The sequence below is a fragment of the Corapipo altera genome, unplaced genomic scaffold (assembly GCF_003945725.1).
Source record: "Corapipo altera isolate COAL_440 unplaced genomic scaffold, ASM394572v1 23b, whole genome shotgun sequence".
NCBI lineage: Eukaryota > Metazoa > Chordata > Aves > Passeriformes > Pipridae > Corapipo > Corapipo altera.
The window spans coordinates 16,114,243-16,141,429 of record NW_020884885.1 but is presented as its reverse complement, the minus strand read 5'-3'; the positions used below and the strand labels follow the sequence as shown (position 1 = coordinate 16,141,429).

Genomic DNA, 27,187 nt, shown 5'->3' with positions numbered 1-27,187 from the left:
CTGTTGAAGACAGATTTAAGACATGTTACAGTATGACAGTCTAATTACAGACTGCAATTTCAATTTCATTTACTTCTGTTGCATCTTGTGATGGTTTAACATTTCCTGGAGAAACAATTACAGGACAGTATTAAGAAATACAATTTACTGCCTCTAATCTGTATGAGTATACAGAATTCATTCCATTCAACTCCACATTTCATTTTTGACCTCGCACTGCTCACTTTGCACTACAAATACCAGAGAGAAGTGTCTTTATATGTTTTATATAGAGATTGTATATTATTCCAACTTGTACAGATTTGCAACCTTAGCTAAAAGTTATGTTCTAAATAAATAAACCACATTGCAGTATTAATAGCTACCATGTTTTAAACAGTAGCATCTGGAGACAAACTGAGATTTTACTCTTCTAGGTACTCTGTGGGTACAGAATTGCAACCACTCCCCTGACCAAAAGGTTATTCTTCTAAAATAAAGTCTCAAAGGGGGTGAAAAGGATGTAATACCTGGGCAGAATAAAATGTGAGGTGACAGCATATATTGTAGCAGTAACTCTCACTTTGATCATGGCCCCAATGATGAGAAATCCTGTGTAAGAAAAAAGCACTGGCAAGCCTTCAAAATTCTTCAAGCCAAGAGACAGAGGAAGAGGAATAGATAGAAATTATCTCACCTGCCTGTTTCTTCCTCTGTGTAGTTCAAAGTATTGGCTGCAACAAATTTAGTATCTGTCACTGTCCAGAAAAGGGAATTATGTTTGCAGCCTTTTCACTCTTTGCTTTAAAAAGGCCAGTTTGTCCAAAACTGCAACATGCCCTATCCTGTGGGTCTGCTCACTGATGGATTTCCTCAGTTTTTTGTACTACCAGTAAGTCTGAGTTAGGTACAGTGGATATACTTGACAGTAAAACTTATAAGTGAGGTGCTTAGTCCTTGCCAATACTCGTGGTCAAAATCACATCAATATGACAGTAAACATACATAACACTATGATACCACTCCTTGTCATCAGCAACAGAAGCATAATCTAGCATACAGTGAGCAACCTGAAGATAGCATCTATTATATGGTCAACTTTAGGGTAATTTTTTTCTTCTCTATGAAGAGTCCTCTGAAACTGGTTTCCTAAGGAAAAAAAGATTATTATGCAAAAGAACTGTATTGGCTGAGTATCCCATGAATAACTTGTGAGCACATTGATCACTGTTAGCCTGATTTGTCAGATATGTATTCTTTCAAAGTCATTAACTTCTTAAAAGTTTTCAGAAAGTATGCATTTAGATAGCAAATGTAGTCCTTAGCAATGCCTTCACTGGGAGATAAGACTCCAGCATGATCCCAAATCCCTATTAGACATCAGAATCCACACAGCAAAGAGACTGCATGAATGGTGCCACTATGGGAAAAGCTCTAATTGGTGCCCGTACAAATCAGACATCAGGTAACACAATCATCTCTCTCTCACACTTGATATCAGCTCTCAATAGTTCTGCTTCTCATGGAAATGCCATTTTTGAAGTCTGTAATTCCCATATCAAATGACTCTCCTTTCTTTAAAAGCAATGCTCCTTAAAAATACATCCTCAGAGAGCCCTCAGAAAGTCAGAAGCAGAGATAAGATGTCAATCAGACTGAGCAGTTTCTGGAAGGGCTAAGTAACAAAGGAGAATCAGAGACTCAGAGGCAGTTAGAGAAAATGACATTCTAGCATGTCATTTCACGTTTTAATTACACAGAAGCGAAGTCTGTTTTGCTGATAATTCAAGTTTTTGTTTGCCACATATTTTCCACCTCTTATACATTGGAAAGTACACAACCTGTCTTATTTCTAATCAAACTTTCTTCTCAGAGCACCATCCAACTGGTACACACATGACTGTCTACCCTGCATAACAACCTGCAGCAGCTCCACGGATAAGTGGCAGCCCTTGCCCATCAGAGCTGAACATGTACACATAATGATGATGAAATGGGGGGCCTGCTTTTAAAATTACTTACTGCTCTATTGGTAATTTTTTTTCCACAAATTTAAGATTGCAGCCAAGTATAACCACAAAATGATTGCTGTCTCAGCCACTAACAATCTGCAGAGCTTCTGGCTGTTTCAGCCATCAATCTCATTCAGCTGACTGATGGAAGAAGCAAATGAAGGACAAGAAATCCACTTCAATAAAATCAGCTGCTTCTCTTACAAAATTCTCCAGCTTCCAGCTAATAGCTCTTCTCAAGCTAATAATGCCAGTTGGTTTCCCAAGGCACAAAGAAACGAAGAGACACCCCTCTGCTTCCACCCTCTGGCCAAATTTGGCCAGAATCACTCAAACATAACCCATCGCCCCACGGTGCATTTTCAGATCAAGCTGTTCCTTTTTTCAGAAGTCCTGTCTGGTCTTCCACATATTATAACTTCTTGTACAGTTCTTGTAAGAACTTCTGTGGCACTAAGTTGAAGTACGAGGAAGGAAGAATATCCCAGTAATAAGGGACTTCTGATTTTCATTATTTCCCCTCCTTCTTTCCAATTACATACAAATAATAAAGACCGACTGCTGGCAGTATTACTTCTGCACCAGGCCAGCAGGACTCATTAGTATGGAGCTTCCCAAACTGTGGTCCATGAACCATCAACAGCAGCAAAGCCAGAGCAAGAGACCCATAGCTGGACCCTGGAATAAGATTCAATAGGTTCTTTGGTTTTCTCCACACAGATCCTAGTGCATTCACTAGTGCCACCTGCCACTTCCTTGGCTCTGTTTCCATACATTTTAGATTTGCACTTTGTGTCTCACAAGCCAAGATAAAGCATTCCCAGGAATTTAATACTGAACAAATAGCAAAAGAAAGCAAAGTGACTTGCCTCATCTCGCCATCCAGAAAGGTGGAAAGCAGAGCTCCAGTTGCTCATCCCAGCCACAGAGTGTCCAGCAGATGGCAACTCCCAAGTTTTCAAGCTATCAGAGAATTCCCCTGTGTCTTTGGGTGCCTACCCAATGGAATCAGAGCCTTTATATAACTTTTTGAAGGTTTTGACTGCTTTGTAATGCATACAAATTTAGTATGTTTTAACAACAGAAAGGAGACATAGGCACAGAAGTGATTAATGGTAAGTTTGATAAAAAATAAACCTCTTTGCCTCCTTTCTTTTTGTTGCTGTCTCCCCTATATAACTTCTAACAAAAGCATTCTGCAAACTCTGTGCTTTACTGAATTTCTCCATTGGTTAAAGCACTACCTGAAGAGTCAGACAAAGGTACTCAATTATTTGAGGGGCAAATGGCTACCAATCTAGCCAGTTTTCCCCAGCACGGGATCTAAGGAAAGCACAAGCCACTGGCAACACGAGTCTTTGAGTCTTGGAGGTTTGGGAGTTAGAAGTCGAAGCAAGTGGGAATGCTGCATAAGCCAAGGGGATTAAGGGGATGACCTTTTTCTTTCTATAGCACTCTCTCAGCCTTTAGGATATATCCCACCTTTTCCTAACAACAACAACAACAACAACAAAAAAAGAAGGCAAGCAGAGCCTTGGATTAAAAGCACAGAAAGAAAACAGTTCGTTTTACTGACTGTAAAGAAACGCTGGATGTCCGGAGGACAGAGTGAGGAAAACAAATGTTCTTCCCTGGGTATTTCACAGTGAAATACAAATATTTCCTTATGAAATAAAAATAGTCTGCTCTGCAATCATCTGAGGTGATCTTCAGTCTCGAGGGTTCAGCAATTCAACAAATGAAAATCAAAGTCCATAAAAATGAATGAAATCAGACAAGGATGATGTATCAGGTGACAAAAGTTATTTTGGGAGCTTACAAACCAGCGCAGTGATACAATGATGGCTCCTATACATCTGGCAATATTCCAGGAAATGGCCTCTGAATGGCAATTCCCATTAGAGTGGCAGTGCTGCTCTCTAATGTTTTGCCTGCGTTTCAATATCTTAATACCCCAGAGTAGTTGCAAATGCATCAGGAGCAATTTGCACAGGACTCTTCATGAAGAAATGAGCTATTCTAGGAGTATCCACTTTTTTTCTCTACATGTAATAGCTCCTAGTCTGCTGTACCAATGGACTGATTCAGCACCAACACTGACAGGGCATTTCAGCCTCTGACACTTGTGAAGGAGCTTTGTTCTCCCTTTAACCATCAGAAAGGGGAGGAGAAATTCGCTCTGTTTTCACAGTTATATGACAGCTCTTAAAAATTTTACAGCATGAGCGCTGCACCTAATGCAACAAAGCCTGCCAGGAACATTTAAAATCAAGGTCTCAGAGATTTTGTTTCCTATAAATTCACCAGTATTCTAAGAAAAGGATCTTTTCCTCAGAAATGCAGTACCAATCCCACTGGAATTGCACAGGACTGAGGACTGTTTTTCTGTCATACTGTGGAAAAGATAGCTGAAAGTACTGGGAAATAGGCTGTAGGGATGCACAAGATGTACTAGAGTTAATGAACAGGAAGAGGAAGAAGAAAATATGATTTCTGAAGGAAATCAAAGCATTTGCTCGAAACAATAAAAAGCAAGAACAACCTATAATAGGCATTTAATTCACTTAATGTAATGACTGCTCTCAATACATGAAAATAACTGCAGTTTTTATTTGGAGGTCAAAGCATGAAAAAAAAAGTCCTCTTCCTACTTAAACTCTTGTTTGTCACTAACCAACCACCTAAAGAAGGGTGGAGGGGAAAGGTGGAGCCAGCAAAACTTCTGTGAGCATGTATGCAAAGAAAAATCCTGTTTTCTTGCAGAGATGCTTTTCCTTTAATTTTACAAAGTAAAACATGACAGATAACTGACAGCACGATGGAAAACAAAACAACAGCATCATCAACATGTAATCACTCTAAGATTTTTTATCACTAGAAATGGAAATTTTTTTCTGCTTTTACTAAGGATAGGTCAGCTTAAGCCAGTGCTTTTAAAAATCATCCATTTTAGTTACTTTCTACACTGTGAGAAGGTGAAGAGCTGCATCTATTATAACTACATGCTGTGCAAACTTCATTTGGACATGATCATCATCAATCACTCCTGCTGTGCAGGTAGCATGTGAAAGGGAAACAAAACAGAAATTGTGCTGCAGTATTTGACACCACCCACTCCCCTGCTCGTATGCTTTAGTTCATGAAGAGCCCCGTTGACACAGTTATTCTCTTTTTGGGACCCCTATCTTTTCACTCCCTCCAAGCATAGCTTGGAATAGCTCTGATGGCTTCAGGGGGAAAACAAAAACCTTCCCTTCTCTCTCAAAGTATTAAAGCTTTCCTACTGAAAAGCATGCCAAAGATATACTACTATGTGCCACCTTGCCTTTGTAAATACACACACATTACTTGCAGCAGTACCTCTTCTTATCACATGTATATGCTTCAGTGGAAAATGAATATTGTAATAGGATTCAGAATGCCTGTATCCTTTGTGGCAGTGCCGTGCCCAGTCCTGAAAAGAGCTATTAATGCCAGCACCCAATTGCTTTTCTCTAGCAGACACTTCAACTAGCTGTCAGTGTTATAATCTTGACCAGGGACAGTCAGTAGAGGCACAAAGCTTAAAAGAACAAGGAAGATAATGTTCATCTTTTTCAGAAAGGTTCAGAGAAGGTTGCAATAAACATTAGAAAATTTTTAGGAAAGCAGAAGCAACCAGAGTCAGCCTTGAAAGACACACTGCAGTCTTACCAATACACTTTCTACCAGCTTACTTAGGATGAAAAGATAGCACCCTCATTGTGTTTCGTAGCTCTGGTTAGTACTCTGCCAATTCAGTGCACTCAAACTAGTTTATCACACCCCAACTCCCTGGTATGACTCAGGTCAGCAGAAGTTGCCTGCACTTTGTATTTTCTGATGCACTGCAGCATGCCTGGCTTTAAACAGCTGTACAGCAGTGCACACTAGAGAACAGCTCTTTGCATCTCACTCACAGCCCTCCATGTACTCCACCAATTCATTAGAGCACAGGCAATCAGTAATACAGACACGGTAACATACAATTGCAAACATATACCCTCTCCTTAAGTGCCAGGACAGAAGTGGTGTCACTTTATAATATGCCTTATTTGCCTCAGCATGTTAATAAACCACTCAGGAAGAACGAGCCATTTAAAGGCACCTCCTGATGATCTCGCAACAGACTCTCCCACATACGATTCTGGACAGGAGACACTGAACTACAAACCACTTCCTGCCCCAGCAATCATGCTACTCCCTTTTTAACAGGACGAACAGCATTTGTGACTCAAACCCCCACAGTGAGCTTCTTCGGTCTCCAGCTACAGCCTACACTCCATGTCATGGGAGTGAAATGCCCAACCAGTGTGTTGTTGACAGCCACCTCATTTATTAAAAACGCGATACAGAGATGCACATCCATGTGTCCTGCTGACACACTCATGCCTCACAGAGATTTGTAAGCTCCTCCACGGAGTAGCAGTCTCAGAAGCAGTGAGGAGGGCTCTGGTCTCCCTCCACCCTTCAGAGCCATGTCTTCAACTGGGAATGGCAATGCCAGGACCCATCACCAACTGGGACAGAGAATGATTACCTGGAGCTTCCTGACACAGGCTTTCATATTGTGGTGTACCAAGTGTGACATCTGCAATATAGCAATGGACATAAGCATGTGCTCAACTCTACAATCATGAATGGCCTCAGCAATTTCTGTAGGATTATGCATGACTTTTGAGGCAAGCACACATGAGAACGAAAGATCAGAGCACAAAAAAACAGTGTACTGCTCCCACTGGAAAAAAGTGATGAAGGTATTCATGCAACTGGTCTCTAAAACCACATTCTTCTGCCTTGTATCACAGTTTTCAAAAGCAGCTGAAGGCCAGGAAAAGAGAGGATGAAGAAAATCCTCAGAAGACTGTCTACACAAATTAAAGAGGCCAGACATCACTTTGTTCAACTTCCAAGTTTAAACTTTTAAGTTTAAAAGAAGCAACAAGTTCACCTTCCATCTTAGTAAGCAGACACAAAGGTAACCGTCTCGCAGTTTCAAATGTGTACTCACCCAGAAGAGAAGGTTGAAAACAAACATTAGGTACTTGATACACTGCAGGCAGTTGTGAGCCATGCTGCACCTCTTCAGTTCTAGGAGAAAAATAAATGAGAGATCCAGGTAAAAGACAACGTACTTGTTTCCCTTGGGGGACGTGTACTTAGCCTTGGTGGCCTTTGGGCCTGGGTTGGTGTGGAATCCAAAAAAAGAGTTGCTGGCAGCCCCAAACTGGCCACCATACATGCTGCTGTAGCGACGAAAGGTGCCATTTGGGAAACTGTAATCCTTGCTGTCCAGGGAAGGGCTCCTGTGATAGGTCGACTCATCGGTGCTAGACCTGCGCATGGTGGCTTCAGCTGTCCCTTCCACCGCTGCTCTGACAGCTGTCGGGCGTCGATGGCGCGGGTGAAAGGTCTGTGATCTTCTTTCCTCCTCCTTGCTACGAATCCCCTATTGCTTTGTGCCAGCTGTTCTTTTGTCTGCCATCCTGTCAAGGAGTTACGTCTGCTGTACGGCAGCAAAGTTGGTGAACTGAAGTCTGCTTAGCCAGGAGTTAGGGAGCAGCGTGCTTCCACATGAGAAAGACTTCTGCACAAGTAAACATTCCCGTCACTGTCACAATCGTCCCTCCCGGCCCACCCCGCTACCAGGGAAGAAAAAATCAGAGAGAGGTATACTGTACCCAAAGCAAAGAATTTTAAAAAAAGGAAGTGTGACCTCGCTCGGCTCTCAAATGCCATATAAAACCCCGGCTCCGCATGCCACACACAAACAAGAGAGTGCCGCCGCACGAGACCCGCGGCAGGGGCAGGTATTATCCAAAAGGCAAGCAGCTCCCGTGGCCCTTTCCTCCTCGCCACATCGCTCTGCCCCGAGACGCCGAGCTCACTTTCAGCATCCCCGCATCCCCTTCCTGCGGCGGGAGCCTGTGGCACGCCAGCCCCGGCGCTCCATTCCCGGCGCGGCCGCCCCTCCTCCGAGCGCCGCGCCAATGGCGCTCCCGGCCCGCCCGCGGCCGCGCCCCTCCCGCCCCCGGCCCGGCCCCGGCCCCCGGGCACACCCCGGCCCGCACCCCGCCGACCGACAACCTCCCCTCGGAGGGGGATGCGGCGGGAACCCCCGCCCGGGGCAGGTCTCGGGGCTGCGGGTCCCCCCCGCTCCGAAACTCTGAGCACGGAGAGCGAACCTGGTGCAGGTGGGGTCCAGAGGGGCGGCCCGGATACACCGACGGCGCTGCCCGAAAGGAACAGGAATAAGTAACCGCTGTAAAGATTTCGCACGCATAAGCGCTGGGGATGCTTTGGGGAGAGCAGGGTCAGGACAGGCCGTGCTCCCCTTGCCGGAAGGCTTGTTTGTTCCACTGCAGATCCATCACCGGGATTTTCCTAATTCGCTCAGTCCCACAGAATCATCACTCAGCACAATGTATAGCCAGCTCATTTGTCCCCCTGTCAGGTAACGTACTGATCGGCATCATGCTCAGTACGCTGGGGAGCACTTCCCTAAAATCTGACAGCTCCCACCGGCAGTAAAGAGTTGAAAATATGCCACACACAACTTTTTCAGAAAGGAAAAATCTTGCTGAAACTGTGGGAGTTACAGTATTAACACTCAGGAAAGTAAGACTCATTTACCATCTTTGTCCCAAATTCCCTGTGAAAGTAACTCACTTGTCTCTGTAGTGCCACTTCTGATCTGTGAAATGAGCTGGCTTGTCTCTGCCTTCCTCCTCTCCTCCTCTGTCTGCCCTTTGATTCTGACTGTAAGCTACTGGAGCCAAGTGAAAAGATGGCTGGCTAATATTTTTTAAAAGGCTTGCCCCAGCAGAGAATTAATCAAGATGAAAACAGGTTTCTTGCATGAAGCATCTTGCAAGTCTCAGCACAAACTGAGAGACACAGGCACCAATTAATTAAAGAACAAATTAGTAAAAGTAAAATGAGCTGGTTATGCACATACCCTGAGCAGTTCACCCTTGCAAACCACCCTCTAATTCTGTTAATTTACAAACTGCAAACCTAGAGTCTAATTATTTCTCTTCATTTCCTCCACAAACTATAAATACACTGACCATACCTGGTGCAAACTTTAGAGAGAAAGAACTTGAGCACAAAACATGAGGGTAGTAACTCCTGTGCCATCTATTTCAACAACTTTGATAACTTACAACTTTTCCACTTTTTAATTTCCCTACCCTTAAAATTAGAGAAACTTCATAGCCCTGATGGAAGTCAGTTTTCTACTCTTCCTCCCTCCCTTTCTTGCACAGTATAAACTCTGTCCCCATAAAGGAGTCCTCCTTTCCTAGCACATAAAGATGGTCCCATGGAAGCAGATCTGTTCTCACTCTGAGTTTCCAATATACCATTAATTTTTCCTGTGGCACCAGACAGTTCTGCCTCCAACCTTCCTCCTCGTCTCTATTGCAAATAGACCAGTTTGGCAACAGAAACCAAAGGTGATTCAAATATTTTCTGCATTGCCTATGCAAAGAGCTTCATATTAAATGTTTCTTCTCAGCACACAAATTATGCTGAAACAGTGACAAGTCAGATAACTGTTATTTAACAAGAGTGTCCATGGTATTGCATGTAAGGGAGGAGAATTTAGCATATTTACCATAAACTAGACATCTGAAGCCCTAAAGGCAGCTCATTTGCTATCTGGATAAGAAGAGACTTAGAAATCACTTGATATCACCTTCCCTTGAGGCAAGAAATCATCAATTCTTAAGAAATTAAGTTCTTAATATGGGTGGAATAATTTATAAAGCCAAGATCTGAGGTACAAGGGAGAGTTTCTAAATGTTGCTTTTAAATAAAAAGTAATAAACATTGACACACTGTGGATATATTTTGGACAGCTACAGAAGGATGCATGAGGAAGGCAGAGGTCCTGCATGACCGATAAAATAAGGGTACTTTTACTCCAGCCTCCTTTCAGCATCATCACTTAGCACACCTCTTGGAAATGACAACTTTTTAAAGGCACTTTAGTGTAAAATTTAGTTCTCAAGTCATTGCTGTTGTTCTTTCTCATGCCAACACCAACAACTAATTAAAAACAGATTAACTGGGGATACAGACATTATACAGATCCAGAATCATTTTTTATTACATCTTCCATGTCAGGAAACCCAGTCAGAATCACTAACCTAAATGGGAAATCCTTGAGATAGCAATGTTGTTCCAGCAAGCTAACCATAGCTTGGATGACATGCTTATGTGATGGAGTAAGATCCTGCATGGGAATTGGGGAAAAACAAAAAGAGAAGGGCTGATGTACTCTACTCTTGCCCATCCCTGGTGTAAAGTGGATGAAAGGCACATGCTGGGACCCACATTGACATTTAAGCTGCTTAACAATAAAGTTATATATGAACAAAGAAGAATACACTTTGGAAGCATTGCCATTATGGCCATTATGCCTATAAGGGTGACTCAAGGAGCAGGTGAATCGAAGATTTCACAAAACTTTTTTTAATGACTGAGCCTAAAATCACAGCCACATCACTGGACTTAGTGACCTCTGTTCACCTCTGCTTAACATCTACGTTTTCTCTCCCTAACTACATCTGTATATTCCCATCCTGTGGCCAATTCATATTGATTCCTCTACACAAGAAAGCAGGCACTGTGCAATCTCGCCGGCAGAGGTTCAATTTGTATTGATTGTGGTGGCACGCTACCATTTAGGTTATAACAACTCTGTCCCTGCTGCTCTGAGTAGAGGTCTGGTAACCCTTCAACATCTCCAGCCAAAACCCTGCCCCTGAAAGAGGAGAGGCAGCACTCTGACTCTACCGACATCAGATGAACTCCAGGCAATAAAGGTTTGGGCATCAGCAGCAAATCTGTTAACTCTGTTATCCCTCACACCCTTTCTCTGAGCAGCCTCACCTGAAGACAAACACCTACATGTTCAGCCCACACTTCCCACCTCACCCTAAGCTTGCAGCCACTGCAGACCCCACTCCCTTAGCCAAAACTACTTCCAGTTTCCTAAGCTGTTCTTGTTGCTGTGCTCAGTGCCTCTGCTGCCAGCCCCTACTCCATTGCCTCCACTCGTCATGGCAACATTCCTCCTTTAAAGGGGTCACAGGCACCTGGGCCAGTCAGGATGGAGTACATGCAGTGCACATGCAACAGGTACATGTGAGAGCACAGGCAGCAGTCCCAAGTCCCAGGTGGGCTGCAGCTGAGGAGTGCTGCTGGACCCTGACCCCAGGACAGGGGTATCACCACTGCCAAGGCTTGAGCAGGCTTTGTGTGTGGACTCTGAGCTCAAATGATGGTTAATACATCAAAACCGTCTACCAGGGATGCCAAAAAAACCTGCTTGTCCGCATAATTTTGGTGAGAGCTGCTTTCTGGCCCACTTCGGCCCTCAGCTCATCCTTGGCTCCTCTTTTGGTGCACCATGTTTTTCCAGACCCAGCTTCTTTGCCTGTTCCATGTTCAGGGCTTTCCCTCCTCATGCCTCACTGCGTGTGATTCCTCTGGACCCAAAGGAACCATCAACTGAAACCAACCAGTATTTCAATATCATGTTGAATCAGGCCTCCCTTTTACCCATTTTGAATCCTCCTTTCTCTTCCTCCTCCATGATTTAACTCTCATAATCACAATACACCAGTGCCTTCAGGTCACACAAAATGCAGCCACTAACTCACCTCTTCATTAATTTAGTCTCATAAGTCCTTTAACGGTTGCAAAGGCTTTTTCCCTACTAATGCCTCGTCACTGTCTTCAAAACTTTACATACCTGCTCCATCCTTCTAATGAAACAACCCACTTGGCATTAACATCAGTAGACTGTTTGTTAAGAAGTGATCTGTGAAATAAATTTTAAAGAATCCTGTAGAAACTAATACTGAAATAGTTGTATAAATACAGTACGTGACAACCGCCCCTGTTCTGCAACAGGGGGGTGTACAAAGCCATGCATGTGACAGGTGACAGTCATTCCCAGTAGTTTCAATGAACAAAATGTCTAAGATCAAAAATGACTAAAAGAGTGGTCCTTTTGTGAGTTATTAGCTTTGCTTCACACCACAACATTGAAATCAGCTAAGGGTGATCAATCGATAAATACACTCCAAGTGCTGAACTTCATAATTTCATGTACAGAGATCACCACACAAGAATGTTGTGTGTAATATGCCTGGAGAGCAATCCCTTCTTTCTTCCCCCAGTGTACTCTTTGCAGCTACTGTGTGGTTACATTTGATTCAGTGATGCAGGCTTTGTAAAAATTGTGCCTCTTCCAAAGACTAAGGGAAACATTACCTCTTCTGACTGGAGGGTGAACCAAAGTTCAGGGGGAAGTTGGCTGTTTCAGCTGGGAGGAAAAAGCCTTGTGATGGAGTCTTTGATTTGTTTGCTTTTGTATATTCATTTTGCATGAATATAAATGACTAAAAGCGCAAGGCAAAGGGAGTGAGAATATGATTTTTAACCTGACAGCCTCACACTGCCACAGGCCTTCAGTCTCTGCTCAGCCCTGGCCAGTACTGTTTAATGTCTTTATCAGACATCAAATTAATGTCTTTATCAGATTGAGTTCACCCTCACTGAGGCCACAGAAGACACTAAGCTGAGTGGTGCAGCTGACACACCTGAGGGATGGGATGCTGTTCAGAGGAACCTGGATAAGCTCAAGAAGTGGGTACATGGGAATCTCATGGGGTTCAACAAGACCAAGTGCAAGGTCATGCACCTGGGTTGGGGCAAACTCCAGTATCAGTACAGGCTGGGGGATGAAGGGATTGAGAGCAACCCTTTGAAGATGGACTTGCAGGTACTGGCAGATGAAAAATGACATGAGCCTGCAGTGTCTCCCTGCAGCCCCGAAAGCCAACCACATCCTGGGCTGCATCTAAAGTAGCATGGCAAACAGGTCAAGGGAGATGGTTCTGCTTCTGTATTCTGATGAGAGCCCATGTGGAATAGTGCATTCAGCTCTGGAGTCCTCAGTTCAAGACACGGACCTCTTGGGAATGTGTCTAGAGGAGGGCAACAAAAGCAATCAGAGGGCTGGAACACTTTCCCTATCAGGAAAGGTTGAGAGAGCTGGGGTTGTTCAGCCTGGAGAAGAGAAGGCTCTGAGTAGATCTCATTGTGGCCTTTCAGAACCTGCATGAGCTTAAAAGAAAGATGGGGACAGCTTTTTTAATAGGGCCTGTAGTGACAGGAGTAGGGGTAATGGTTTTAAACTAAAAGAGGGTAGGTTCAGACTAGATATAAGGAAGAAATTTTTTACAGTGAACTGATAAAATACTGGAAGAAGTTGCCCAAAAAGGTTGTAGATGCCCCATCCCTGGAAACATTCAAGTTCAATTAAAGCAGCAACCAAAGGATTTCATCCCTAAATCCTGCTCTCTCCTTAAAATTCTCATGGTGCAATAAGCCTGTGCTGTCATGTGCTGCCAAAGGCTTTAAGAGAGGCTCAAGTGGGTCAGAAGTGGCTCAAGTGGGAGCCATACAACCAGTTCCTGAACCAAAAGCAAGACATGTTAAAGCAGCCCAAGAAATAGGTAAGTCAAGCAACATCAGTCCTACGCTGGGCAGCAGGTCCTCCAGCTCAAAGAGTATTACCATGCTCAGAATCTCTTGGGAACCTTTTATTTTAGAAAGAAATATGAATGTTTTTTAGTAAGTGAAGCAGAAGAGAGCATGTTTCACTGAAACCTCAAACTTACTGCATACATAAGAAGATCCCACACCTTCCCTTTTATTTCCATGGTCCTTGCTCCATTAACAATTTCAGTATCTGTAAAATGCTATAGTTGCTGGAAAGAGGTTAAACCCTGGATTGGACAGGCAAGAGGTAAGACGTTCTAGAGGTTTCCTCAGCTAATACAAAGATCTTTTGATATTCACAGTTGTACTTCCAACTCCTTAAAAGATTTACTGATGCCTCCAACAAAACTTTGAAAATACATTCCAGTCAGAAGCAATTTCACTTACATAGCAGAACTCAGGGTTGGTTCATTTGGTTTTTGTTTGTTTGGTTTTTTTTTTATTTTCATTCTTCCTTTTCCTTTATAAATAAGGAAATTTGCATAAAAAAAATCTTCAATACTTAATAACTCATCTCCTTCTGCTCACATGTCACCTGAAGTCATGATCTTTGGTTTATGGCATAATTAGTTGCTATGGAAATAACGTAATCAGAGACACAGAGAAAATATTTTGGGTATGATTTGCAACACTCTTTATTTAAGCCTGTGAACAAGTTACTTTTGCAGAAACCTTACTGCTTTTTATGTGCCCTCATCTGCATAACTGCTGCCATCACCTCTGCCTGTGCACTCACACATACCAGTATTGGTACGTGCATGACTCACACTGAGGGCTTTTTCTTCACCCATATTTGAGCATCTGTATGTTCAAACAGTGATGAGACTGTACACGCATGCAGGATAGCTGGTGCCAAGTCAGATTAAACAAATAAAATCTCTGAAAAAGTTACCTGGTATTGGTCCCCAGAACCCTGTGCACCACAGACCTCCTTTGCCATTTGTGCTTTCTGAGCTTTTGTCATCCTATTTGCTAACAATTTCTCTTGTCCAAAAATGAAAATTTTAAGTAAGGAGATTTCCTGTTTCCCCAGTAAATTCTACATATTTCAGCCCTGGACAGAGAGGATTACTGCTGCAGATGAAAGACAAGCAGGGCCAGTCACTGAACTCCTGAAGAAGCAGAAGGCCCTGTTTCCCTACTAATGTCCTCAGTAATAAAGAACATAAGAACAGAAATAAAGAACCCATCTGACACCCTGTACAAGAAGAGTTGTAGCTCAAATAAAATCTTTGTCAAGACCTATCTTTGCAGTGTCAGCAGGTCTTAGCAGCACAAATGCAATTTATGTGCTAGTTTTCTTAAAATCAGGTTACTTTATCTAACCTGAGAGATCAGCTGACATTCAAAGAAATACCACTTCAAACACACACGTGGTACTCAGGATCTTTCTGTCAAGTATAAAGTAATCAGACATGAAAATCCTTAAACTGCACAGTTCTGCGGGCTTGTGAAAGCAAAAGCAAACAAAACAAAACAATGACTTAGAAAAATTCAAAGATTCAATAATGTTCCCTAACCAGTGTTTGCCTTTTAACATCTTTATGGATTTTTCCCTTGGAGATTCAAAATGGATTCTTTTCTTGTCTTGCATCCTTAAAAACAGGACTAAGGTTTTGCACGCTCATGAGCATGAAGCAGAGTTCATATAACCATATTTCAGCTCCAGCTCCAAAGCAATGAAGGCCCAGAAGCATTCACTGACCTCACAGGCATCCAAGCACTCAGCACATTTCAGAATCAGGTCACAGAGAGCCCATTTCAACTAAGTACTCAACCACAGTTTTCACTGCATTGAGATATTCATGTACCTAAACAGTAAGTACACACTTAAATGCTTTCACGAGTGGGATTGTACGTAAGTATGAGAAATGCAGCGTTCAAAAGGCTTCACATCAAGCTGGGATCTCCATACAGCCGCCGTAGCAGAAGGAGTTACTCCCTGAGCACATACCTTTGAGGCTACTGCTTTGCAGATCTACTTGCGTGCCTTCGGCCAAAAGAACAGAGTTTGAAATGGGGAAAGGAGCTCTCCTACCATCAACTCAGTCAACAGATGTGAGCAAGCATGCCAAGACCCCAGGGCTGGCTCAAGAAATGATCTCTGCTGCTGCACTGCTGGGTCTGTCTTTCTGTTCATAGCCAAAAGTCCTCAATTTGCTCCTAGTTCCCTTAGGTTCCTTCCAAAATCCTAGTTAAAAGAAAAAATACAGGGAGCAATAGATGTACTTTTTTTCATCTTGAAAGGCAACTTCTTAGAGTAAGAAAAAGGCATTATTTTTTATTATATGGAAGGTTTGTGACACCAACTCAATGCATTTCTTGGAATGCAAGATGTGTTGGAGAGAGCTTAAAATTAAGACTGAAGTATTAAAGAGCCTGCAGCAAATTAAGAGTATTTGAAAGCAAATAGTAAACAAAACCACTAGGTGATAATTAAATATTGATATTAAAATGCAATGGACCTGTACAAAGAAAATGCAAGTGGTCATATATCTTCTTATATATTAGGTTATCATCTGTTGTTTCTGTTCTTAATGTCATATGGAATCACAGCACTTACATCATCCCACATAATAAAAGTAAACAGCAATGGATCTCTTATCCTTGACATCTCTATAACCATTCAAGCAAAAAGAAAGGAGCTTCTGCTATCAAAAAGTTTATTAAAAAAAAAATTCTGGGTAGTACCACAAGCTTTGGCTTTTTGCTTTGCTATTCTGAGCATTCATAACAGTGAACAGTCAAAAATAACTTCAGGAATGCTACCAGCAGACATACTGTCAAACACATTTTTTGAACAGATAACACATACAGGTAAACAATTTAAAATGATAACCTAGGATTTACACTCCTAAAAGGCATATTAGTGAGTACAATAGCTATAATGCTTGAAAAAAAAGTGTTCTTTTGGAATAAAAAGTATCACCTGAACTGGAAACCACATATCTGTATTTACTTGTTCCCATCACCACAATCCAGCTTTTTATATTTCACTGTCAAAATCTGTAAATAGGCTCATGTCCCTAAGGAAGAGTACATCAACACAAAGAGAAGAGGCACCTGTATTTTAAGGTAGCGGGATACTGTTTTTGCAAAACATACGCAAACTCAGTTACCAAAACATAATACATGAGCTCTAATTCAGCAAATTCGAGATGTCTAAAAAAATGAGAAACTCCTCTCTATTTATTAAGGGACTTAATGTTATTTAATTTAAATCATGGAGGCTTTGTTTGGACAGAAATAAGGATGTAACTTAGAGCTTTAATGGTAAAAAATGTAAGAGAATCAGTGCCTGAATTTAGATGCTCATTGAAAAGGTACTGCCAAAATGTCTGTTTAATCCTTAAAGTCACTGCCCATTTTGCACACTGGTTAAGATTCTGGATTTAATCAAAACCAAATTTGTGCCTAAACTTCACTTGAGCATTTGTGCTCAGTGTTTCCTATTAGTTTGCACTAGGCTTTCAGACATTTCTACTCTGTAAGAAACACCTGGCACCGGACTTTTGCAAAATTTAATCCTGCTAAATCTAAGCCTCAGCCTACATTAAACTGCTAAAACTGCAAGCTCAACCTCTTCTGTATTCTGACCTCCAAGCAGTTTTTTTTGCTGTGTTATATTTATGAGGATGTTTATGAAGGCAGATTTATATACTAAAAAAATATTTCTGCATCGAATCACCAAGAAGCCATGTGAAAAATTATTAGGAGCATTTCCACAGAAAAATGGTATTTATTCCATGATGGTTTTCAGAAATGGCAGGGAATGTACAAAGAAAAACCCAGCCTCATAATTTCTGTATTCTGCATTTCTGTCTTCAGACAAGATTTCTTATTTGATGGGGAAGGAAGACCTTCTTAGAAATATATTTATTTTACACATATTTCCAGGTATATAAAGACCATATTAAGTTTCTGCATTACTCTGGTATTGCTAAGGGTATTTATCTCAAAAACCGCATGATTATAAGCCTAAAAAACTTTAATTAAAATGCTTTATAGCCTTTTGTAAATGTCATCCAAACCTATGCTGTAGGGCAAACTGTACTTTTAATTTCTATTTGTTATGTTTACACTGTACAAAGAGATTCATGCAGTTAAAGCTAGCCACTATTTCTTAGAAGGCTACATAAATTCCTTGGTCAAAGTCTGTCTGGATAGAGCACACAATCATTTTTGTTTGCTTCCATTTTGCTTGGAATTCCTAGGTAGTCAATCACTACCAAAAAAAAAAAAATTCCTATCGGGGTCAAACACTATAAAGCTAAAACTATTCCTCTTAATCAAGCCAATAATCAGTATGCTTGATGTATTTGCAAGAGTAAAGAACTGAAAATACCTAGAAGATAATTATACTCACTGCCTGGCTCAAACACCATACTGTGTTTGGAGCCTGATTCAAAACTGACTGAATTCATGGCAAGGTGTTTTTCTAATCTCAACGCCTCAAAAGTCTGACTACTTTTAGTCCAGACAAGTCTTGGAGCAAGCTTCTGCCCCCACTGATGCCTGGATATTGTGGTGAGCAGGATTCATCATATTTAGATGAGCTGGCATTCAATTTTTTAATGTGAGACAGAGGGGCAGAAGGATTGAATACAGGATTCCCTTTACCACTGTGGAATGGAATTTCTTTATTGATCTAAGACAGGATAGGTATGACAAGTATGACAGGACAGATGTAACAGGACATTAAAGCTCCAAAAAATGGGAAGGAGAAGGGCTGACACTCTCACCAGAGCCTGTGAGGACTCCCTGCTGGCCTGCCAGCTCTGTGGGGCAGACAAGTGGTCCCAAAGGCATTCTGGACACTTGTTCCTTCAGACAGGTCTCAGATCCGGTTCTACAGTGAAATGTGTAGCACCTTTTGCACCTAAAAAAATAATCACGGGCAGAATTTCAACAGAACACAGCCCTTACAGACAAATTTGTAAAAATGCAACCCAAAAGAAACCAAAAAACATCAGCTCCTCAATCACCAACTAAAACGAGAAAACCATGAGCCTTCACAATGTGGAACTCCCCTGCCTTCACCCAGCCACGGAGCACATTCTCCGTTCCCTGTGAAACAAGGACTCAAAGCACTGCATCTGGCAGTCTGATGGCAGCTATTAGCCCTGCTACAAGTCCCGGCATAATCTTGGCCTGGCCTTAGCTGCTCCTCCAACAGAAAACTCTGCTAGAAAGGGAACCAAGCCAAGCTGGCTTTGGCAAGACAGAGATGCAAATCTGATTTTCCTTCATGGGGTAAGTTATAGATTCTGCAGACTTGTGCCTCTTGCAGCTGGAAGCTGACAGGTTCAGATGAGAGGAATTTATCATTATTATTTTAGTATGAGAGCAGTTCACTGATTGCAGCTTGACAACTCAAGTTAATTAGTTGATGAAGGGTCTGATACACACTGGCTGGCTCCACATCTGTGGACGATGACACGATCAGCAGAATGAAACCCATACTTAAAAGGTCTTTCGTCTTTTTAATCCTAAACTACAAATCCACATAACAAAACCTGCAGATCAGAGGAATTACACAAGAGGTTCCCCTACCCCTGGCCCTTGGGACAATCTGGTCTCTGCTACTTATTGAAGCTCATAAACAGACAGACTTGACTTCAAAAGCATCCTCTTTTCTTCCTGGACTCCCAGTGGTTCTCAACAAGAAGATAACTGGTTTGAGCATAACCTGGCAGTGTTCCCTTACGGCTGCTTTCCCCAGCAGGGAAATACCAACCTGCAGGTTTTCCTCTGCTCCTGCCAAACAGCAGGTGGGATTTACCCACCCTGTCAAAGCGATTATGTCAAGATCATCTGGCCCCACCTAGCAGACCAATGCACAGAGCCCACGTTGCTATTTTGCATCCAGGCTTTCAATATGTTTTGGTTCCCACTAAACTGACAGTTAAATAGTACATGAGGCCATAATGTCCCAAGCTCCTAAGAAGCACTGGAGAAGCACAAATGGCAGGGAAAGCTGGCTGGGAAGTGATCTACATGGGACTGGAGCCACTGAAAGCCACTAAGCAGTGAGGGACAGTTCTTCCCTGTTGGGAACAGGGACAGGCTGTTGCTGGTAGACCTGGAGCCTCACATCAGTGGGAGCTACTGCAGAAATTCAGACAGCCCTCTGCCAGACTACACACATAACTATACAGCAGAGCTGTAAACCTCTCTGTGGCCCTAGTTTTTAACAACGAGAAAAGCATTCCTTTTGTCCGCCTTCCACATCCACATTTCACACTTTTCAGGGTGCAGCCTGTTTCCATCTCCCTTTTCACTTATCACCTAGAAAGATGAACCGCACTTGAAAGCAAAAAAGGCAATTCCAAGCATCACTGAACATGTCTGAAATGTGGTTAATCAGAGGTTGCTGGAGAGCAATCAAGAGAAAGGAGGCCGCTTCCTTTAGATGAAGACAATGAAATTCCAAGACAAGCAGCTCTTGTTCCCGAAACAATGAGCAGAGTATATAACCCACAGCCATCTCACCTGGGCCTCCCAAGTCCTGAAAGGGGCAGCACAGAAATGCACACAGCTACGGGCACAGGAGCCAGTATTTAGTAAGAGATGTGCACAACAAAATGAAATGGATGGGTTGAGAACCCACTTACGAAGTTTTCCTAGTTTCATCCTGGCATGCTTTAATCTCATTTTAATCATCCACACAAGGATTCTCTTGATGGAGCCTGCATTCCTCCAAAAGAAACATTTCAGTCCTGGATCCCTGCTTGTCTACACTTCTTGAAGTACCATAAAAGCAGATGAAGATTTTTTTGTGTGTGTGTGCTATAGGACTGTTTCTTCCCAGTTTGAGAGCAGCTCAAAGGAATTGGCTTCAACAGCTTCCCATGATTTAAGTTTCTTTTTGACCATGTTGAGTTCTGAAGGAAGAGAGGTTCCAGTGAGAGCCACGCTTTATTCTGCCTCCACTAGGATGCTATTGAAAATCTTAGGATGAATCAGGAAAGCACAGATGCTGCACACATAATTTAGAAGCAAAACATTGTGCTGCAATAATGTTGAGCATTTAGGGGACCTCAAAAATGATTTTTTGTTATTATGCTCTAAACAAACAAAACTAAACAAATAAACCCCAAAACCCAAAAAAAATCCAACATTTTCCCTGTTCACATTAATTTCTGTAAAACAGCTTTAAAAACAAAACAATCCCAAAATTCAATAGTGCATCCAGGATGTAAATGCCTCAAAATTTGAAGCACGATGTTGGCATTTTTCCCAGGAAAAAACTATATATACATGTGTGTATACATACAGACACTTTTTATTTTTTTGCAAGATCAATGAAGCTCTGGGACTTATTGCTACCTCAGCCAGCCAGAGGCAGAGACGGGTTGGTCTGTGCAGTGCATGAACACTTAGGCATGAGAAAGAGTTTGATTACCTGAACAACTGTGTGTCTGTGCATCAGAAGCAGTGAACAGCAAGGCTCTCTCAAATCCATTATGCTGAAGCCTTATCCTTCCTACCGAAGACAGAGGTCTCAATTTGAGGGCTGCCTGCACTTCCAGGACAAAATTATTAGGCTATAGTAAGCAAGCTCCTCACACAGGCTGATGAGATTTAAAGAATCCCCTTGGTTATACCCAGTCAGTTGCAAACAAATCCCTGCACTAGCAGCAAGGCTAGCTAGGGTTTTTCTGTGGGAGCACATTACAGAAGCTCCTAATCTTCAATCCTCTACCAAACCTACTGCAATGATGTCTGCAGCTCTGTTTGAACCAGCAAGAAGTGTGAGTAATTTCTTGTGGTAACAAGCAGAAGAGATGCAGTTCCACACATACTCTTACGCATTCTTGAAGAGGCATCTGAATGCTGTCCAAAAATTAATTACATAGCATGACAAGCTCTGACAATTAGCTAAGTAGACTGCTTGATGGCTAGGATTTAAATAAGGATCTTTCAAGGGGGAAACTCTGGAACAGGCACTGTTACTGTCACAACATTCTGAGCTGTCATGAAAGCATAGCATCAACAAGACAACCCTAGGGGCTTCACAACTGTGACTGCCAAGGAAAGACAAGATCCTGTGGGAAAAGGACCTATTTAACTGCACCTATACCTCACATCTATCATCAGGATGTGAGGATGTGCCCCCAAAAGGGCAGGAACGCAAGAGGATTTGGGTCTTCTCCAGAATACAGCTGGCCCCCATGAAGCAGCAAGAGAAGCCAGGACCACCACCTACTCTCACTGGAGCTGGAAGAGAGGCTCTGTGTCACACAACATCAGGCAGAGGCCACAGGCAGCCCTGCCAATACAGCCACACCCTGTACGGTGGTCAACAGGCCCAGCACCCTTGACCCCTGCTAGACCCAAAAGCGCACTGCCTCCAAAATCCCTCATGTGTCAACTCCAAGCAACCCTAAAGGCTCCTGCTCCTCTACCTCGTCACTGAAGAGGAGTTTTGACAAAAGGCTTTTGCTGCCGCACACCATTTGTGCAGATTCTTCTGATGGCTGCTTGTGGAAATCAGTGTTTCACTCGCATAGCTCTCAGCCCCTTTGGGTAAGGAAACAATGCTCCCACTTCTCAATTTTCTCCATTTGTGTGCAAAGGGGAGGGGCAGAGAGGCAAAGATTTCAGGACAGTAAATACCCAGTGACCTGACAGCAAGCAAATCATCACTCTGGAGTGTTCATGGCAAGAGCTTTTGGCATTGCAGGAGAAGAAACAATTCATTACACAACAAATAAACTACAATTTTTTACAAGGCAGATTTTCTGTGTACATGTAGTAGTGACTAAAAGTCTTACATTACCATTTACAGATTATCTATGAGATGACTCGGTTTTATCAGTCTATCTTCTTTACGAAAAAAATAATCAGGGAATGTATTAAATAAATAGGGAAGATGAGTTTCACTGGAAACTAGGTGCCTGTTTCCCTTCTATACATGTGACAACCTGTCTCTCACAACTCTGTTACAAACATATTTTAGTCACAAAAAATATTGTTTCAATAGTGCATTCTTCACAATTTGCTATTCTTCTGTGATACATTAATTGGCAGTTTCTTTTCCCTTAATGGATTACTCCCTGGGCCTTTAGAAGGTTTCAGGTTGGTTCTGTACGTATACTTATAATGAATATATATTAATAAGCATGCGTCAGTGTATACACTTTCACAGAAAATTAGAATCTTAAGAACTTTACTGATACTCCTGGAAAATGGATAATTCAAGGTTTTTTATGTTTATATTAAAACGTTTTATTTTTGGGTTGGACTTAGTCACAGTTGAGCCACAACTTGCCAGCTCATCTTTTTTCTTTAGAATCAATATCTAGATATGTGCACTGAAGCACCGTTCACTTAAACTAAATCTGCTTTTAACAACATATGCTAATTAACCTTTGGGTTTTGATACGAATCCCTCAGCAGCTCATGCTCCTCAGTCATGATTCCGATGTGTAAGCAAGATTCTCAGCCACTGCAAAACAACTTAACTACAAGTAAATCAAAAGCACTGAGTGTTTACACCAATTGAGAACCCAGCCAACCGTCTTAAAATTGCAGAGGCTTCCACTCAGGTAAGCACCACCACTGAAGTATTTCTCCCCCATGTATATGCTGCCTTTTTCGTTCCTGTTGATGCAGTGAAAATATCTGCAGCAGCGTTTCTGAACTGCACCCTAGGATTTGCTTAGAATTCTCCCTTTCTTTGAATAGGGGCTCTGTTTTCCTGATTCAGCTGAGCTGTGCATGCCAAGACTTGACTCACGTAGTTTATACTGCTGGGGCACAGGTGAGATGCCCTTCCCTCAAGCTGTCACCAACCTCAGTGGAGAATCAGCTGCCAGCCGGGCTTCAGCATCTACAGAGGACCCTCACATGTCACAGTGTTAGACTCCCTCTTGCTCCTCCATCTGGGAGCACAGCCGTCTCCTTCCTCTCTCAAGGAAAGCAGCCAGTAAGGGCCAGAAGTCACTTCACACTGTTATTTGCTACCTGCCAATCCATATACCCAAGCCAGCTTTGTTTGAGAATCTGTCTTTTAGATTTAATTTTCTTTCCAGGCAAAGGTGTAGCAGGACACTGCTGCCAAATACATGTTTTGTTATAGCCTCCCATTGCTGCCGAATGCCATAATTTATTCTGTTTCAGGCTGTACATTGTAGCTCCATTTTATGCTTTTCAAAGTGTTTTTGGAGGATGCATGGTCAGAATGAAGACTTCCCAGGACAGTGGCACAGGGCAATACTGCATGGAAATTTCCCTAAGGCAGATGAGAGAAGACGAGGAGGCAGAATGGCTCCCTGGGGTAGGGACCAATGCAGGCATGGCAATGAGAAAGCTATTGGGATTTATCGGCTCAGCTAGTGTTTATTCCAAAATTCAAATGTTCTTTTCTTTCTCCCTGTGTGGGCTAATCCAGTGCACACTGAAGTCAGTGGGAGCTCTGCCTATGAGTCTGAAGAGCACAGAGGCAAACTTTTGAGAAATTTTTTCATTTAGAGAATAACTTAAAGTCATCTCTCTGGAGATGCGAAAGAGCTAAATATCAGACACCTGTAACTACTTTACTGGCAGCTGCCCTTCTATATTGAGCCTGTAGAATTCAAAAAACTTGATGTGCCTCCCCATGTGCTGAACAAGAGGATTAGATCTGACCTTTTGCGAAGAAGCAAGAGAAAGATGGGGGTCAGTCTACTTTGCAGATGAAACAACAAAAAGGACTAAGACTTTGTCCTCAAAAATTAAGTAAGCTTTCAGACTGAAGCCAGAAACAAAAGTTTCCATTCCACCTCTTACACAATCCTCCAGCGCTGGGTACGTGATTCAGTCCTTGTGCTTCATTTTGCCCTCCAGTCCTTTTTTTTCCTACTATCTCTTACCGAGTTATTGAGGTTTCTAGATATCAGTTCAATACAATAGCGATGGATGTGCTCTATGATAGTATCAAGAACAGCATAATAATGATAATAACAAGGAGGAGGTACCCAGCACAAACCTGAAATATGATTATGAGCACAGAAACACAAGCAAGAACTCATTAACACATAATGTATGCTGAGATGCTCTTTAAATTGTGTTAGTGGGTACCAAGAAAAAGCTTTTCTAACTTTAGTGTTAATTACCATTATAACAACTACTAGTCTTAACTAAAGTGTTTTTTGCTTTTACTTGCAGAGCAATTACATACAGTTAGTTATTCCAGTGTTACTTACTCTATTCTCAATCATTACACTGTCTGGATGAAAACTCACTTCAACCAGAACAAGTATTACAACCTCTGAGACAGGTCTGAAAATAGAAGTGGAGGTCTCCCACATTTCTATTAATCTTTGCATTGTCCTGAAGTAGTTCACTAACAGATAGCACTCAGTATAAGTGAGAGAAAACAATACAGAAATGGGGGAATACAGAATGGACAGGTGGTGATAGTGAAAACGAGACATCCTGTCATCACACAGGGAGTATTTTAGCTTTGCTTTAAAAAACATCACATCTTACAAACCAAAAGGAGCTGCTAGCCACACAGCTGGAGCCAAGAATTTAATTGGATTTGGGCAAGCAGTATAGAACAGCTTCATATTTCCAAAACATACAGCTCTTCCAGAGTGGTAGCTACTGCATTCCCACCAAGCTGATGCAAAAGTACAGCATTGGACCCACCTGTCCAAGGTCTGAGTAAATTGCAGAGTCTACTCCAAGCCCTGCTTTCCCTTTCCTCTCTCTACAGCCTCTCTCTCAGCATATTCAAGCATGTTTGCAAGAAGGGAACAAGTTGTTGTTCAGCCACAATGACAAGTCTCCACAAAGGAAGAGTTCACTTTTTATTGCTGATAGATATGTATGTTGAAAAGGTGCAAGCAAACACCTTTGAAACCTATTACTCAAATGCTAATAATCAAGTTTAGGGGCTTGGCAAGTTATTTGAGATAAAGTCAAAGAATTCCTCTATAATGTGTGCATGTGGAAGCACAATTCAGTGTAGGTAGTTCATGCTAACATTCGCTAAATTTCAAAAGGCCAAAGAAAAGCTCTGCCACAGGGATACAACAAAATATAAAAATGTGTCAGGTGGATTTTAGCAGATGTTATAGCAAGTAAAGTATATATGAAATATATATCAATAAATGCACCATTCAGCTCTCCTGTTTTTACTCTGCTACTGACACTTACAGTATAAAACAGTATCTTTTTGGCTCACAGAAAGATTCTGTGCCATCCACTTTTTCAAGACCTACATACTAAATCATATCTGCAGTATAAATCATACTTTACAAGAGATTATATTTAAAAGAAATAATCTCCAAATGTAGTAATCTCCAAATGTAATAAGGCCACCCCTTACATTAAAATTCACATCTGTAATATTTTAGCATGCATGTTAACCAACAAAAGACCCACAAACAGGTCCACTTAATGTATCTTTACAAAGCTTTAAAAATACCTTTCCCCTATTTTTATTAACATTTTTCCAAAGAGATGAAAAAGCTGAAAACCTTAGCAGCCTCACAGTGCTGGAGCCATTTATCATATTGCAAAGCTGAGAAATGCACTTCAGTTGGTTTTATCAGCACCCCCCACATAAGACTTGTCTTTTTAAAAAGTCCAGTAAAAGTCTCTACTAGAAAGATGCTGCCAGAGCCTGAATCAAAGGCTGATGGATAGGAATCACTTGATCAAAGCCTGAGAACAGAAAAGCATTTTTTATTAAATGCTCTTATGCTTTAATGCTTTTGCTCATTTACTCAAGGGCATGGGCTCTAGCAACAGCTCATTTTGTGTACTGCACCACGTCACATACTCAGTGCAAATAACAAAAGCCCTCATCAACAGAAATGCAACTGGATTTTTGGTCATGAATACGAAGAGTCACTATTTGGTCTTTTTTTATTACGCCTGCATGTGCAATTTTTTTGGTACCAAAGATAAGAGTATTGGGCTAAAATGGTCACTGCTGAGAGGCTTATGCTGATGACATTAGAGTAGTGGAGGTGTAATTAATATCTAAATATGGTAATTCATATCAAGCAATGAGGTTCCACTTTAGATTGATACTTTACAAATAGAAAACACCGCTGGAAAAAAAAACCCAGAGAATATGCTGTTTCTTCACTTCCTTTCTCTTGGCCTTTTATCCACCTCACATCCAAATACTCCCTTCTGATAGAAGCAAGAGCTTTCTGGCTTTCTGTCTCAATACTTCTTCTAACTTGGAAATTACTTTGAAATACATTTTTTATTAATGACATTCTGTACGTTAATTGAAACCAAACCAGAACAAACAATAACCCCCGAAATTCTGCTTTCACCATAGGCCTGTACCAACACAGAAGGCCCCAGCACTGTGGGACATCAGTCTCACACAGAAATTGCACAGGGGCCCTAATCTGTCAGAAGATAAATGAGCAGGAAAGCCAAGTTTCCAAATGCCCTCTGCTGGCACCTGTCAGTATGACTAACAATTCAACCCTGTTCCTAAACTAGAAAACTAATTCTGAAGGTTTATCATCTGAAGATATCATTAACAGGCTGCAGGAACTCAGCCATCCTCCTGCTGCAGGCTCCAGGAGCAGAGTGGCTTGGCCAAGTTCTTACCCCCATGACGTGCTGGCTCACAACGCGCA

The 27,187-nt window shown here is 41.9% G+C and overlaps 1 protein-coding gene across 7 annotated transcripts in view; it reads right to left on the bottom strand.

The window, feature by feature from the left end:
* The window catches only part of TSPAN4 (tetraspanin 4), a 355,539-nt gene that overhangs the window by 186,430 nt on the left and 141,922 nt on the right, over nt 1-27,187 (bottom strand). For 2 of the 7 annotated variants that reach the window (XM_027641996.1, XM_027641997.1), the window contains one exon: nt 7,021-7,100. The exons of 1 other annotated variant lie outside the window; for it this stretch is intronic. In XM_027641996.1, the coding sequence (XP_027497797.1) occupies nt 7,021-7,083 (63 nt within the window). In that variant the 5' untranslated portion in view covers nt 7,084-7,100. Of the gene's footprint in view, nt 1-7,020; nt 7,629-7,690; nt 7,971-20,994; nt 21,017-27,187 lie in introns of those variants that run through there. 4 more of the 7 variants (XM_027641998.1, XM_027641992.1, XM_027641991.1 and 1 more) reach the window with 4 other exon arrangements.